The following is a 16,711-nucleotide window of genomic DNA, read 5'->3' as shown; positions in this document are numbered from 1 at the left end:
CAAAGCCTCCACAATCAACCCCAAGGTTGGTCATGGAGAGATGAGTTTCTCTTTGGTATTTCAAGTTCATAGGTCCACGGTCACAACACAATCCAAGGAGGAACTTATAAGCGTCATCCAATGCGATGCCAATCCTTATTTGTGCAGGTCTTAGATGGTGTCTAACTTCATCCGAGCTTTCCTTCAATTAATAAATTTATTATAGGAAGATCAACTCCAATTTGGACCCACTACAATAGATCTTTTTTAAAATAAATATTTAAAAAACAACAATATATACAATTTGGCACATTTAGTTGAGATGTTTGGATAGTATTCCATTTTATAACTATAAGGCTACGTATATAGTACAAATAATAATTTTTTTTCCTTGACTATTGTAGGAGAGTTCAAAATATTATCAATAATAAAAAAAAAAAAATTTAGATATGATGTTATTATTTTGCACACAAACATACATACATAAATATATACATTAAAAAGCATTTAAATAAAAGGTGGGAAGAGGGTTAGGACGAGGTCCCCCCACAAAACCCTAAACTCCTAGCTCAACCCTTCAACATACTATAATGCGACTTGTAGTTTAGAACATTAGCATCCGAAAATGCACAAAAAAAAAAAAAAATTTATTTTACATCCTCAAATACTACTATATCTATTTTACCAATTCCTTTTACAATTCACCTTACATTCTAGTTTTTATTTTTACATACAACTCAATAAAATAATATAAAATAGCTAATAAAATGTATTATTTTCTTTCTTTTTTTCCACTCACTTTTTCTCTTCTTGGACATACAACCACACATTAAAGTAATATAATTTTTTTACAACCTTAATAAGGTTGCATATACTCTTTAAGCATTTGAGTTTCTTTCTTTCTCTCTCTTGTATTTTTCTTTCTTTTTTCAAAAACCCAACTCAACTCTTTTTATCGCTCTCATTCAAAAAACAGTCATAAATACATTTTCAAGTTTTAACAACAATGGAGGAGGATGGTAATCAATGGCATGACCCACTTCTGCTCACCGACGTTTCTTGGCAAAACCAAAGCTCCAGTTCTCACTCTCACTCTCACTCACCCTCTCACTCTCACTGTAAGTTCTTTCAATTTCACTTTTCTCTCTCCTCACAAATCATTTCATGCAAATCACTTCTACTATGGCTGATCAAGATCCATTTGAGGGTAATGTGGCTAAGATCTTTGTACTTATTTGACTCATTTTTCTTTGCTTTCTCTGCAAAACCATGCTTTAGAATTGTTAGTAAGATCCCTTTTCTATGCTGTTTTATTAGTATTACCATTCTTACCCTTTACCTCCTTTTGTACAGTAGCGATATTGTCCCCTTTCCTCCACACACTCTTCAAAGTTTTAGAATTCTGAGTTGCTGCCGCCGTCGAAGTACTATTTGTGTTATTTACAACCCTACTCTCACTCCTACTCCCCGGCTTACTCACCCTCGAAGTTTCTAACTTCTCTGCCTTCTCCAATACCTCTCCAAGCGATTCGATCACCTTATTCCTCTCCTCAACAACCCTCAACTTTCCATCACCATCATCAGAATCCCCATTGATTCTTGATGGTTCCCAAGTAGACCCCGACGACATCAAAACTGGCTTAGGAGTCGGCTTACGTAGAAAACCAACATCACTATCATCACTTTTAACTCCTCTATAGGTGTTACTTTGTTCAGAAACCAAGTCAGTAGCTGCTGTGGCAGAATATTTACACACAGACAATGACACACAATGCCACCTCTTCTTCTTAACCCAGTTCCCTTTTGACAAACAACCTCTCCTCACCAATGAGTAGTGTGACCTTTCGGAAGCCAAACTTCCAAAACTGGCCATATAAGCCAGAGAAACCATTGTTCCTTGCATACTTCCTACTATTATTAACATAGGGGTCTATAAAAAATAGTCCCCAACAACAACCCGAATTCAATCCTTTCTAATTCCTTATATCATATCCTCCACCCTCTACAAATCTCAGGTGGTCAATTAGCTGAAAAGTTGATATTTTCAGTTCAGAAACAAATAGAACAAACAAAATTCAAGCTACCCAGAAATGAAATTGCCCCCAACAAACTATATATTTAAATATAAATGATGACACCCAATAATTTAAAAAAGAAAAAAACAGTATTAGTATCTTACCTCTCCCAGAAAGTTGTGATTTTTTTGGTGAGAGTGGATGCAAGACCGTTCTGGGAATCCTATGGTTTTAGATACAATGTTGTCTGTGTGAAGAAAGGCAAGTGAGGACTGAAATTTGGGTACATGTGGATGTGGAGAGTTAAGGGGATAATATTATGGTGTGGGAAAGAAGAAGCTAAATTTGGTTGAGAGGGAATATATGTGAAAATCTGTGTGGCTGCTTCTCTGCCTATCAATGTGTAATGTCATGCGATGATAAGGCTGTGCCTTGTTTTGTTTCTATGGTCCATGCCTTTGCGGTTTTTCTTTTTTCTCTTTTTTTCTACCTGTAATATAAGGGATAATGGCGTAACCAGTTTTCCACCACTAGATCAGGGTGATTGATTACAGCCATTGATCTAAGGGAACTAGCAACAGTCCACCTCAACAGTCAAACTCGTGGTTTTTTTTTTTTTAGTTTTTATTATTATTATTATTATTATTAAAAAATTGATCATTTTGTTGTTGTTGTTGTTTGAGTAGGCAGTGGAATATGGATGTTTGTTTTGCAGTCTTATGTTATCTCTTCGGTGCCTGCTGCTGAATTGGTATGGAAATTGGATTTGGGGTAAAGTGGTTTTCGTTACAATTCCAAGTAAGAACTCCGTAATAAATATAAAAGGAGGGAACATTATATCACAATACTTAATAATTACCCACGAAAACAGAGAACTAACTAGGTGTTTACACTTTAAAGTAAACTTGTGTTGATTTGGTGTGGTTAAATGTTTTTAGGACAAAATTTAGTTACGAAACTAGTTATAGCTTAAAACTATAATCTTAGTTAATAAAATAAAAATTACTATATATCTTGAAAATCTAATAGATGAATTACATGTTCTTTATACTTTTAATATGCATGTCAAAATTTATGTCAATCGGATATTATTTACTATATGATCTATAAACTTATATTTTATTTATAATTTTAAACTAAAAAAAACTTACAATTTAAACAATTTATTGATGATATAGCTATTAATCTCTAATTTTCTAAAAATTTTACAAGCATGAAAGATATAAGAAGAAATTGTAATCCAATGGTGAATTTGTCAAAATTCACCTCTAATAAAAAGATATTGAGTAAGATTATTGTTTAAGATTACAACCAATTTTATAACTAAATTTTGTGAATGTTTTTATGGATACTATAGTATTTTAACTTATTGTGTTGGATCCTATTGATGTATGCTTTTATCACCGGCACAAACCACAATAAAACAGGGATTGCGTATACAATGAAAGTAAGGATGGTGGGTTGGATGTGTTTAGGCCCAAAAAGGTAGTTGGGTTGTTGTGGGCCAATGGTACTCAAATAGATTTGGGCCGGCCAAGTATTGAAGAATCAGCTCCAACGTTTATGCCAGCTTTGAGTGACAAAGGAGCAACGTTGGCAGTGTAACAGCCATACAGTTTTGCATAAGTTCGTGGTGAGTGAGAGTGCTAAACTACTAGTATGGAGTAGTTAATAACAGCTTCCAGAATCTGTACACGTAGGTACATATCATAGATATATAGTATAGATCTCTCATCTCTGTCTCTATCTATTTGGTTTATTTCATGCATGAATGAATGAAGCTTTTGGTTGTGAATCAGCGCGCTTTCACAGTAATGGCATCACCGCTGAGGCTGAGATCAATAGCCCGCAAGGCTTGTTTGCGTTGTTATTCTTCTTCTGCTTTGAAACGGGAAGGTGGGGTTTCCATGGTTCAAGGAGCTTCCAGAGGAATTGGCCTTGAATTTGTGAGCTTTCTTTACTTCCTCTTTCATTTTCTTCTTTATTGGAGTACAACATTTCTCTATAAAAAATTTACTTACCATTTTAACATTGATTGCTCAAGTGAAATGTTAAATTTTGATGGCATTCTGTTAATGTTGCATCCTGCCAATGCTAATCAAAGCAAAGGAAGAAAATTAAAGCTTCTTCCTAATTTAGAGTTAATTTCAGTCAACAACTATTAAGTGTGTGCATGTTTTGTGATACTGAATGTCCAACTCAAGTTACGAAAATTAAAGTCAAAGGTTAAGTTCAAGATATAAAAAAGTGGAAATAACCAACTATTAAATTTTTTTATTTTAATTTTTATAATTCGATAGTTACAATAAGGGGGTGGGATTTGAAACTGTATGTCTCTATTGGAAATACCATAAGGTGTCATTTTAGCTACAAGGCTATTGGCTAATTAGGGGTTTGTTTTGTCAAAATTACCAGTTGTCCTACTGCCAACATGTGGGATTTTTTACTTTTTAAATGGGAGGTAGAGAGGGGAAGACTTGATCTTGAAACTACTTACTTTGATAATAATGATAAATTAATAGTTGTCCCAAAAGTTTAAGCTGCTAGGAAATATGATTTTAATCACTAAATCATTGTTTTAAAACATGGTCTTAGGACTTAGGAGTTAGGACCCCTAATTGCATTGGCATTGCAAGTTGCAGCAAACTCAATACCAAGGGCCCTGCAAAGTGCCATTTATCTCACCAAAGAGAAGTATCATCCCCATTTCCAATCCAGTGCTTAAGAAAAGGCCTAGTTGTATCCTTTAAAGTTTAAACCCCAGAACTTTCTTTCAGCACTAAGAGCATTGAAAAGGTTAAGGAGATAATCCTGAAGCTAATTGCATCTCAAAACATAGGTTTTTAATCCAAGCAACCCATGGATATCCAGATAGAGCGAATAAGGAGAATATTATATTTCTCATTACTAAGGATTTTTTCCAATCACCGTTTTTTCTAAAACCTAAACCATCCTCCATGTTTTGATAATTATAAATAAATAAATCCAACTAAGCTTAGCCCCAAAAGCTTTTTCTGAAGCTCCCTGCCACAAGAAAGCACAGAAGTTTTAGTCAATAGCCTTTATGACCTTTGGGGGAAGAATGAACTTTTTCAGTAGTGTTGTGTTTAATATTTTGTACTTAGATTTTTATGCATTGGTGTATTGATTTAAATATTTTCAAAAGTAATGATTTTAAGAGGAGGCTTTACTTGTCAAGTAGTGGAAATTTCACCTGTCAAGATGTGGAAAAATTTGTCTTGTTCCCAAATTGCCTTCTTGTCCTTTTTGGCCTACTCCAATGTGGGTGGTCAATCCACAGTCATTGTCTTTGTTACTCTGGTATAAACCTTGAAGCATGTTCTGAGCTCTGGTTTAGTGTGCTTTGGTTGTTTTCTGGTTCTACCAATAAGTCTGCTGCAAAATTGCTGGTCATGATTAGACAAGAGTGTTAGATGTCTTTTGGAAGCCACCATTAAGGGTGTATAGGTATAACAGTTGCTAAGTGATTCTTTAATTTTTCAAATGAATAAAAAATCTTCCACTGTGTAATTTATATGGCTCCCTCATGAGTTTATGGAGTAGTAGTTACTAAAATTTAATTTTCTAGTTGTTTTTACAAAGGGAGATAAGTTGTTTAAGGGTGCCAAAGTTGAACGTCTTTAGTTACTGATTATTATCCTTGTGGCTCTTCCATGATCTTATGAGCTTGTACTTTTAGCATTTCTAATTTCTACTGTGTTGCATTCTCGCTCTCTTTTTTGTCAGATATTGCTTCATTTTGAGTGTAAAGAGTCTGAAATTAATGGAGCATCAGAACCATTGTCAATATTCATTAAATTAGATTTCTAGGTATTTGAGTTGCATTGTTTCTGCCATAATCTGTAGGTGCTTGCGCTCTGATCAAGTACTTCTATTCCTGAATTAAGTGAATTCCTCTGGTGCAACAAGAACACAGAAATCTCATTTTGTTTTTAGAGTTTGCATGCATTAAATTGAGATTGACTTTACCAAAACCATTAAGAGATAGGAATTAAATCAATGAAGCATTAATTTAAGTAAATCCTTGTAATAATGTGACTTATTTTCTACCTCATATAGGTTAAGCAGCTGCTGGAGAAGAATGAGAAAGGACATGTTGTTGCTACTTGCCGTAATCCTGATGCGGCATCAAGGCTTCTACATCTGAAAAATAGATTTGCTGAAAGACTTAGCATTCTACCATTGGATCTGACCATTGAAAGCACCATAGAGGTTATATGACCACTTACTCAAAGGGAAAACTTTTCATTTTGACCTTTCCAAGACAATTTTTGTACTTTTCCAGTTTGGTACCTTTCAACTATCTAAATCTATTAACCTTGATTCAGTAGACTGATGCAATCAATAATTTTTCTTTTACTACAATCATTATTTTTCAATGATATTGGTTTTGCACTTTTGAGATTACTTGGAAAATTCTTAGGCCTTTGGTAGAAATGCAAAGTAAGTATAGAAAAATTGGAGGTCTATTGATATAGGTGTTGAAAGGTTGTTTAGTTTGGTTTTGTCCAAAAAAAAAAAAGGAAGAAAGAGAGGAGAGAAAGGTTGTAAGATTTGCAACTTTTGCTTCCTTTTTTTTTTTTTTTTTTTTTTTGGGGTCTTTTCAATGATATAGTACATTAATAGTTCAGATAATAGAATTCCCAGTTATAGGCAACAAATTTTAGTATTTTTTATATACCCTGATAGTATGTCACATTTCAGGCATCTGCAAAGTCTATTAGAGAGAGATTTGGTTCTTTGAACCTTCTTATTAATGCATCTGGAATTCTCTCAATACCTGATGTGTTGCAACCAGGTACAGCTTGTTTCATTGTTTGAAGCATGATTTCCAGACTAGTAGTGGCTTTGACATATGCAATAAAATTTCTAGTTGTGAACTGAAACTAAGATATTTTGTTACATTATTTTACTTTTTCTATTAAAGCCCGGCAGTTAATCATATTCTTCTATTTGCAGTACAGAAACAACATTGACCAAAGTAGAGAAATCATCTTTGCTTCTTGCATATGAGATTAATGCTGTTGGTCCGATTATGGTGATCAAGGTATGCTCATTAAAAATTTTCATTTTATTACTGTGTTTGATGTTGAATAAAAAGGTTTTAGTAGACCAATGCCCGCATCCTGTTAGGTGTGTTTGTTTCATTAAGTTGGAACAAAATCTCTAAAGAATATTTTTTGAGTGATATTCAATGAGATGAAAATGTAGTCCATCATTTGCTTGTTTCTGTCCATAATGGGAAAATACAACTCATGAACCCGTACAGGATCAAACTGTTGACCTTGCCCTCCACCCACCAAATGTTCCAAAGACCATTGAAAGGATGATTCTGTTTCTGTTATATATTCTTAAACAAAAGAGTGGAAGAAGACTTCTTCACATTGTGGGATTGGAAAGACATCTAGATCTAGCATGAAGAGATGCATATAAATCAGCTAATCTCATGTTAATTGTCACTATTGCTCTCCACAGATAATATCTGGATGCAGAAGCTGCTTCTTAATTAACTGCTTTCCCCAATAATCAGTGTAATTGTTTTTGCAATAAGCCAGTTATTGGAATGTTTCTATTGGAAGTTTTGATTGCAATTGGGCTTGTTTAACTACTATTTTGTTTAAGCTTCTTTGACACTGTATAGCTTATAGTATAACTAAAAACTGTGGTGTGTGATTTGTACTAGCAGCATATGTGGCCACTCCTAAAGGTTGGCGGAGGCTCTGGGACAGAAAGGGATGTCGCAGTTGTGGCCAATTTGAGTGCCAGGGTGGGATCCATTGGAGACAATCACCTAGGGGGTTGGCACTCCTACCGATCTTCAAAGACGGCACTTAATCAGTGTATGAATTCTTCCTTGAAATCTTAACATGGATTTTCTAGTTCAAACACTGCAAACTTAAATTTGACTTTTTAAGGGGAAAAAAAAAAAAAAAAAAAAAGGAGTTGATCCTTGACCACTTTGGGTTAAAGCTGCAATATGAATGAATAGAAGAGATCATTTCTTGAGCACTTCTCTAAGAACATTGCCTCAAGCAGTTGGTATTTTCAGATCTGAAACATCCTTTTCAATGGTTCTAGTTGAAGCTTGAGATAAGAGCCTTATTTTTTAATGTTGTTTTCTATGGCTATTTAAAAAGTTGCACCAGCAGGGCTACTGTCATATGTTTCATCAACATATTCCCATTCTTTTATTCAGATAATTGTTTTAATACATATGCCCTATTTAAGACATGTCATTGAACATGTTGGTTATTGTTGTATTGGTAAGTTCAATTGCAAACATGTATCAATAACCACATTGTCAAATGAAACAAAAACAAATAAATAGTGGTTCTGATGAACTATTAAATTCTTTTCAACTGATGCTTGCAGTGACAAAAACTGTGTCAGTGGAGTTTGCACGAAAAAAGGATCCTATTATATGCATTTTGTTGCACCCAGGCACAGTGGACACTGATCTTTCTAGGCCGTTTCAAAGAAATGTTCCAGAAGGCAAACTATTCACCAAAGAGTTCTCGGTTCAGAAGCTCTTAGGCATCATCAACAATGCAAAGAGACATGACAATGGCAAGTTTTTTGCCTGGGATGGCCAGGAAATTCCTTGGTGATTGGTCATATTCATTATAGGCATGCAATATTAAATAATTATATTTGAGTTTGAAATTTTTGGTCATTAATCTCAATTGTTTTGATTAATAATTTGTATCTGTTAATAAATTAAGAGAACTATTGACTCTTCAATTTCTTCCTTTGTAACTCCATTGGTTCTCTGTTTTTTACTCTGACGTAATTGCTATCAGAAAGTTAATAACGGCTTTTTTGTCGTTTTCAAAATGTGTGCAAAAATTTTCAGTCATTGGGTTTTTTTGGGAAAAACTTACCGACTGATGATAACTGAAATTGGTGGCACAAATGAATCAGCTTATAGACTGGTGACTGAACTGAGGAGGATCACACTTCAGTTGAAACTTTAACTTAATATTTATATATCAGAATTCAATCCTATGATTGGATTTTCTTTTGGTTAAACTTTTCACTCGATAAGGATTTGGTTATTCAACTTTGATTGTTGTCATTGTCCATGTTATATTGTTCCTAGCTTGGTGGACTCATTTTTCTTGTTATTGAAGATAAATCTGTTGCTATAGCTGTGAAGCACCTTTACAGATGATTTTTAGTTTCCGTTGGGCAATTTCTGTCACTACTAAAACATTATTGAGCTAGTAAAATGATGGTCCTCTCTTTCTCCCCTGTTACATGGACACGTGGTATTCATTTGATTTTTAAATGTCACATGTTTTACATCTAAATAAAAATAGGATCTTCTAAATAAATAAATAAATAAAGGAGAAAATTAGAGGATTCAATGAAAAGAGATCTTTATCCCATTGAAATATTTTCTTCATATTACCTATCAAAAAATATATATTCTCTTCATATGGAAAATTTCAATTATTTGAGTTGATCTTAGGCCCAAGTAAAAGGCCAATAACCTTATGGGCTCATGTTAAATCATGAAGGGGTCAATTTATTCATTCATATATAACATGACAAAAAATTGGTTTCTTACCTATTAGAAAAAGTTCTCATTTTGCAACTTTATCTCAAACAAAGGAAAAAAGATAACCTAAGATGATGACAGCCCTCAATGTATAGTTTTGGACCACTTTTTTTAACTCAAAATATGTTCATTTTTCAAGCTCTCACTGAAAATTAGGAAATACAGAGTCAATAATTAGGATCCTCTAGAATTTTTATATGTTAATTATGATATAAGGTTTTTACAAAGAGAATATTTGAAAAGAGAAACTGTGGAAGAAGAAAGCTATATTATTTATATGTTACTCATTTACAAGTGAATACATCTCTCTCTCTCTCTCTCTCTCTCTCTCTCTCTCTCTATATATATATATATATATATATGTAAGCGACTAAATCTCTCGTTTCGAAATGAGTCAAATAAGTAAAATAATTTCACAAATGCGAATTTATATTTATGATTGTGTGGTACAATTCTCTGTGATTACAAAAGAGTTATCCTCTGATTCGATCTCCTTAAAGGATTTGTTGATTGGATTTGTGATGATGTGATTTTGTTTTGAACACAAGATATCCTTCAATTTGATTGAGGAATGGATCGAAGATCTTTGGAACAGAATTACAATGAATCTCTGGCTATGAGCTTGTTAGAAATTCTTTGTTCTTCGTGTTCTTTGTGTTCTTCGTGTGTTCTTCGGGCGTTCGTCGTCTTCGAAGGTTTGTTGTGGAAGTTCTCTGGGGCTTTAGAGGCTTGAATCCGTGGAGCTTCACTGATTTGTGGTTGTTTAAGGTTTCTGGAGGCTTTTGAGCTTGATTCCAGTGAACTTTGAGATCTAGGCAGATAGTTTGGATGATTCTGCTTCGAATGTTCTTTGTATTTGAAGATTTGTGGTGGAAGTTCTTCGGGGCTTTAGAGGCTTGAATCCGTAGAGCTTCACTGATTTATGATTTGTTGATGTTTTCGGACCTTTGAGCTTGATTCCCGCAAACTTTAGGATCTAGGCAGATGATCTGGATGATTTTGCTTTGAATGTTCTTCGATTTTGGGGTTGAAGTTCTTGAAGTTCCTGGAGGCTTCAGGGCTTGATTCCAGCAGAGTTTTTTCACTTCTCAATTCTGGTCCTCTGGATCTTGGTCCTCTTGAATGTCTCAGGAAGGCTTCTATTTATAGGAGTTTTGGGGTGGGTGAGCGACACGTGGTGGAACTTGATTGGTGACACATGTCACAGCCTGATTGGTCCGCTTGTGTCATCACTTACACGTGCTGGACTGCTTGAGTCATCGCTTACACGTGCGAGGCTGCTTGAGTCATCGCTTACACGTACGAGGCTGCTTGCTTACACGTGCGCTGATGCGTGATTGGTTCTTGCATGACACTTGGCAAATTTCTATTGGCTTTTGAATAGTGATAGAAAAACCTAGCAGCAATACATGGTGCTTTGTAATTGGCTGTATTTTGTGGACTTGGTAATGTGATGTGTCAGCTTGTGATAGGTCGGGAATTTTCCCTCTCTACAATATATATATAGCAAAATTAGTTTGAAAGAAGACAAACAAAAAGAAGATAAGAAAGAATCACCTAGTACATGTATACTTGTCTAGCTATCATGAAAATTAGAAATAAAAAAGAAAATAAGGACATTAGGTGTCCCCACAATACATATAATAACTTTTATATTTTATTGGGTAGCATGAGCTTGTGGTATGAGATATTCCTTTACTATTTGCAAATATTCACGACGCTTCTTGCATGCTTATCTTATCCCTTTTAAGAAGTCTTAAAAGAATGTCAATTCTAAGATCAATCATGTATTATATATATAAAGATCAATCAAGTGTTGTTGGAGTGGGTTTGTGGCACATGGGTTAGATGGTGCCTCATGAAACAAAATTTCCCTGCTTTAATTGAATTAAAGCTTGGGCTAATGAATCCGGTGGCTATTTTTTTTTTTTTTTTTTTTTTTTTTTTTTTTTTTTTTTTTTTAAGTCGAATGTCTTTCCATTAGGGATGGCAATGGGGCGGGGCGGGGCCGAAGGATGGGATCTTCGTCCCCGCCCCGCATGGTTTTGTCTTGCCCCATCCCCGCCCCGCTCCGCATGACAGGGAATACTTTCTCACCCCATCCCCGCCCCTTAGGGCCCCGCGAAGCCCCGCCCCGCCCCGTAAAACTCTACTTTTTGTTAATTTGCCCTACAACTAGTACAATTTTTTTAATAAAACTTATTTTATTAATAAAAATATACTTGAAATTACAAATTTATCCCATCAAATCAAATCAATTTTTAGAAAAAATTGAATAATATATCCAAGTGTTTAACAAGACAATCATAAAAATAAAATAAAAATCTCATATTATAACACATAACAAAATAAAGATAGAGAATCACATTGGGTAGAATAAAATATGCTAATATTAATATGTTTGTTTAAATAGTAGGGTTTTAGGGTATGAAAAATTTACAATTATAACCCTTAGTAATGCGGGGCGGGACGGGTCTAAAAGGTCTAAACCCATCCCCGCCCCGCCCCATAGTGCGGGGCTAAAATCTTGCTCCATCCCCACCCCATTGTCTTTGCGGGGCGGGAAAAAATTGCCATCCCTACTTTCCATGCCCGAAAAAGTTGTTTCAGCCCAAAAAGGAAAAGGACTCCTATTTTTCCTTTTTGGGCCCCATTAACATTACGCACTTTCAAATTTAAAATTGGCAACGGTCATCTATTCCAAATAACTCAGATTCATCCTCAAAACGAAATCAACGGCATCCCAAAAGCAAGTAACCAATACTTTCGCTTTTTACTCTCTCTCTGTAGAGATTCAAAAGCATTTGAGTTTCTTTCTTTTCTCTTGTATTTTTCTATCTTTCTTTTTTCAAAAACCCAACTCAACTCTTTTTATCGTTCTCATTCAAAAAACAGTCATAAATACATTTTTAAGTTTTAACAACAATGGAGGAGGATGGTAATCAATGGCACCGACGTTTCTTGGCAAAACCAAAGCTCCAGTTCTCACTCTCACTCTCACTGTAAGTTCTTTCAATTTCACTTTTCTCTCTCCTCACAAATCTTTTCATGCACATTCTCTCACTTCTTAATCTCCCTCTCTTTCATTTCTTTACAGACAATTCGCCTCTTTTGCCCAGCTATCATATGCAAACTTCTACTATGGCTGATCTAGATCCATATGAGGGTAATGTGGCTAAGATCTTTGTATTTATTTAACTCATTTTTCTTTGCTTTCTCTGCAAAACCATGCTTTAGAATTGTGTAATGGGTCAATTTTAAAATTAAAGCTTGGATGCTATAAGTAGGCTAAAAAATCCAATGACCCATTTGACAATTTTGTGATTGAGAAATAAAATATTCGTATATCAGAATTTAATTCTATGATTGGATTTTCTTGGTTAAACTTTTCACTCGGTAAGGATTTGGTTATTCAACTTTGACTGTTGTCATTGTCCATGTTATATTGTTCCTAGTTTGGTGGACTCATTTTTCTTGTTAATTGAAGATAAATCTGTTACTATAGCTGTGAAGCACCTTTCAGATGATTTTTGGCTTCTGTTGGGCAATTTCTGTCACTACTAAAACATTATTGAGCTAGTAATGATGGTCCACTCTTTCGCCCCCATTAGATGAACATGTGGGCATTTGATTTTTAAATATCACATGTTTTACATTTAAATAAAAATAAGAGTAGTGGGTTCCAGTTAGTTTAACTGATAAAGTCTCTGATAGTTAAATAAAAGATCTGGGGCTGAATCCCCGTCTACATAAAAAAACTTATTGGTGACTTGGTCTGATGATACGCCATAGGTTGATATTCTCTCTCTCTCTCAAAAAAAAAAAAGAAAAAAAAAAGAGTAAATTAGAGGATTCAATGAAAAGAGATCTTATCCCGTTGATCTTTTAGGCCTAAGTAAAAGGCCAATTACCTTATGGGCTTGTGTTAAGTCAGTTATGAAAGGGTCGATTTATTCATATATAACATGACAGAAAATTGGTTTCTTACCTATAAGAAAAAGGTTCATTTTGCAACTTGTTCTCAAACAAAGGAAAAAAGATAACCTAAGATGATGACAACCCTCAAGGTATGGTTTTGGACCACTTTTTAAACTCAAAAGATGTTCATTTTTCAAGCTCCCACTGAAAATTAGGAAACACAAAATCAACAATTAGGATCCACTAGAACTTTTATATGTTATAAATGGTATAAGGTTTTTACAAAGAGAACATCAAAAGAGAAACTGTGGAAGAAGAAAGTTATATTATTTACCAGTTACTCCTTTACAAACGAATACATCTACATATATGGCAAAAGTCGTATGAAAGAAGTCAAACTAAAACAAGATAAGAAATTATGGCTTGTTTGGACCACCATGATTTTGAGTGATATCACTCAGTTTTCATCACTGAGTTTCCAAAACGCGTGGGTTCCATCGAAAAAATCTTGTTTGGCTTGGTTTTTGGGTGATGTTTCCATCACTCAAAACTCAGAAATTTAAGTGATGGATGATGGAAACTAGAAACATAATTTTGGTGTTTTCAGTTTCTGAAATATGAGTTATGGTGGCAAAAAGTGAGTTATGTGGCTGAGTTATGTGACCAAACAATAATTTTGGAGTTTTTGAGATAAAGTGAGGTTTGGGTTATGAGTTATGGGTTTTGAGTTTGAGTTATGAGTATTGAGTTATGAAAATTGTATCATGGCCAAACCAAATGAGTAGTTCTCTAGCTATCATGAAAATTAGAAATAAGAAGCAAATAGGGATATTAGGTGTCCCCACAATAAATAAATAAATAAATATATATATATATATATATATAAATTAACTTTTATATTTTATTGTGTAGCATGAAATGGTGGTATGAGATATCATTTTACTATTTGAAAAGATCCACAATACTTCTCACATGCTTATCTTATCCCTCTTGGGAACCTTTAAAAGGATGTCATTTTTAAGATCAATCATGAATTATTACCTCTCTCTCTCTCTCTCTCTATGTATATATAAAAGATCAATCATGTCTCGTTGGAGGGGGTTTGTGGCACATAGGACATGGTGCCTTTGAAACAAAATTTCCCTGCTTTGTATTAAAAGCTTGGGCTAATGAACCTGGTGACCATTTTTCAAGTCCAATGTCCCTCTCCACCCACCAAATTTTCCAAAGACCATTGGAAGGATGATTTTGCTTCAAAAGTGTGGAAGAAGACTTCTTCACATTGTGGGATTGAAAAGGCATCTAGATCTAGCTTGACAAGATGCACATAAATCGGCTTATCTCATGTTAATTGTCACTATTGCCCTTTACAAATAATATCTGGATGCATAAGCTTCCTCGAGCATTTGCATCAATATGTGTAAAGTTTTGCAAAATAAAAAAAGTTGCTCATTTTACACATTTTGAGCAAAAAAAAACCCACATCAGTGGGTGTAAAATTATGCATTTATGCACAATTATTATAGTAACCATGCATATATACCCTTAATCAAACCCAACCCAAAATCATCATCTAAAATAAAAGTATAAAACCCAAATTGTAAAAGAAGAAGAGGACAGAAAAAGATTCTCAAAAAAAAAAAAAAAAAAACAAAAACAAAAAAGGAGAAGAAAGAGAGGCAGAGATAGAGATAAGGACAAGAAGAAGGGAGTGTATTTAGAGAAAAATGTAGTAAGTGTTAGGTGGGGTAGGTGGAAAATAATAAAAAAAAGTAAGAAAAAAAATACTATTTTAATAAATAAATAAAAAAGTGTGTATAATAGATAAACTGATGTGTGTGTTTCTATAAAGTGTCTGTATAAAATAGAAAAAAGTGGATTTTTATGCTAAAATAGATGGAAAAATTTAGACGGATTGATGCAGTTACTCTAAGCTAATTGCTTTCCAATAAACAATGTAATTGTTTTTGCAATAAGCCAATCATTGGAATGCTTCTATCTGAAGTTTTTATTGCAATTGGGCTTTGTTTAACTACTATGTTGTTTAAGCTTTTTCGAGGCTGTATAGCTTATAGTATGACTAAAAATTGTGGTTGATTTGTACAAGCAGCATCTGTGGCCGCTCCTAAAAGTTGGCAGAGGCACTAGGACTGAAAGGGATGTTGCTGTTGTGGCCAATTTGAGTGCCAGGGTGGGATCCATCGGAGACAATCGCCTTGGGGGTTGGCACTCTTACCGATCTTCAAAGGCTGCACTTAATCAGTGTATGAATTCTTCCTTGAAGGCTTAGCATGGATTTTCTGGATCAAATACCGCAACTAAATTTGACATAATTTTTTAAATAAAAAAGGGATGTGATCCTTGAGGTAATGCTCTTAGAGACGTGCTCAAGAAGTACCGAAAATGTGCATATTAAATGAAAATGTGCCTATTGAAAGGACATAATCATTTGTATATAAATAGTGGTTTTTATTCATTTGGTAACTTTCTCAAGCTTCTTCTCTTTCATCTTCCTTAGAAACACAGGAAACCTGTAGATCTTATCCAAAACTGTTATTTGTAAAACCCAATAAATGTGGTTGTATCCTGTAGAACCCAATAAACCTTACTAATTGATGAAACCCTTCACATTGAGGGCACAAATGAATCAACTTATAAACTGGTGACTAAATTGAGCAAGATCACTTCAGTTTAGACAATCCTGACATTAAATACAACAACAACAAAGCCTTAGTCCCAAAATTTGGAGGCAGCTATAAATTCTCGACGGATTAGATTGGGTCAATCACATGAATTCTTTTCCTCTATTCTATTCTATCTGAAATCATATTCTCTATTACTTCCTTAATTGACATTTCTTTTTGGGAAAAATGCCTATACACTTCTTGAACTTTAGAGGAGTGGTCATGACACCCCTGAACTTTTCTTTTCGCTAATTTACTCCTTAAACTTTACACCTCTCCCAAATTAATACATCAATTGGTCCACCGTTACTTTCTCAACAACAACAACAACAACAAAATGGTTTGTAGTTAATACACAAACAAAAACACACATGGAGTTTAAAATACAAATATCATGCCTAATCCCATATGAAAAGAAGAGAGAGAAATTTAAAGAGAGACACCACTGAACCAGAAACCACTAGTGGTCACTGCATCCCTCCTCCAACGGCAGATTTCTTTATCCTGCTATTGATCTTGCCATTCACATTCAA

General features: G+C 34.4%; 3 protein-coding genes and 1 long non-coding RNA gene across 10 annotated transcripts in view; 3 read left to right on the top strand and 1 right to left on the bottom strand.

Moving 5' to 3' along the window:
* Positions 1-224: 224 nt before the first annotated feature.
* The window catches only part of LOC115986859 (kinesin-like protein KIN-14Q), a 94,263-nt gene continuing 77,776 nt past the window's right edge, over positions 225-16,711 (top strand). The window contains exon 1 of the mRNA XM_031110211.1: positions 225-1,097. Coding sequence (XP_030966071.1) covers positions 986-1,097 — 112 coding nt within the window. The 5' untranslated portion in view covers positions 225-985. The remainder of the gene's footprint in view (positions 1,098-16,711) is intronic.
* On the bottom strand, positions 1,092-2,440 carry LOC115986862 (translation initiation factor IF-2, chloroplastic-like). Its single transcript, XM_031110221.1, has 2 exons — positions 2,159-2,440; positions 1,092-2,006 (listed from the first exon to the last, which is right to left on the bottom strand). The coding sequence occupies exon 2, from the start codon at positions 1,901-1,903 to the stop codon at positions 1,280-1,282; it is 624 nt and encodes a 207-aa protein (XP_030966081.1). The 5' UTR covers positions 1,904-2,006; positions 2,159-2,440; the 3' UTR covers positions 1,092-1,279.
* Positions 2,733-8,826, top strand: LOC115986861 (C-factor). Of its 7 annotated transcripts, none has more exons than XM_031110216.1 (7): positions 2,733-2,765; positions 3,794-3,940; positions 6,075-6,227; positions 6,720-6,813; positions 6,980-7,062; positions 7,699-7,855; positions 8,388-8,826. In XM_031110216.1, exons 1-7 carry the CDS (start codon positions 2,748-2,750, stop codon positions 8,621-8,623), a joined length of 888 nt encoding a protein of 295 aa, XP_030966076.1. In that variant the 5' UTR covers positions 2,733-2,747; the 3' UTR covers positions 8,624-8,826. The 7 variants fall into 7 exon arrangements, with proteins under 7 accessions (XP_030966076.1, XP_030966079.1, XP_030966078.1 ...); XM_031110219.1 differs by lacking the exon at positions 2,733-2,765 and adding an exon at positions 3,435-3,627; XM_031110218.1 differs by lacking the exon at positions 2,733-2,765 and adding an exon at positions 3,435-3,690.
* LOC115986863 lies at positions 12,271-15,897 on the top strand. Its single transcript, XR_004090908.1, has 3 exons — positions 12,271-12,578; positions 12,674-12,742; positions 15,605-15,897. It is a non-coding gene; the product is annotated as an uncharacterized LOC115986863 (long non-coding RNA).

This window comes from Quercus lobata, chromosome 4 (assembly GCF_001633185.2).
Source record: "Quercus lobata isolate SW786 chromosome 4, ValleyOak3.0 Primary Assembly, whole genome shotgun sequence".
In the NCBI taxonomy this organism is placed as follows: domain Eukaryota; kingdom Viridiplantae; phylum Streptophyta; class Magnoliopsida; order Fagales; family Fagaceae; genus Quercus; species Quercus lobata.
This window is presented reverse-complemented; position numbering and strand designations above follow the sequence as displayed.

What these genes read in the sequence shown, in the direction of transcription:
- LOC115986861 (XM_031110214.1), top strand. Translation starts at nt 3,770, where the DNA reads ATGAAGCTTTTGGTTGTGAATCAGCGCGCTTTCACAGTAATGGCATCA. An exon ending in GAGGAATTGGCCTTGAATTT is followed by an intron (nt 3,941 to 6,074) that starts GTGAGCTTTCTT and finishes TACCTCATATAG; the next exon opens with GTTAAGCAGCTGCTGGAGAA. An exon ending in GTCCGATTATGGTGATCAAG is followed by an intron (nt 7,063 to 7,698) that starts GTATGCTCATTA and finishes GATTTGTACTAG; the next exon opens with CAGCATATGTGGCCACTCCT.
- LOC115986862 (XM_031110221.1), bottom strand. Translation starts at nt 1,903, where the DNA reads ATGTTAATAATAGTAGGAAGTATGCAAGGAACAATGGTTTCTCTGGCT.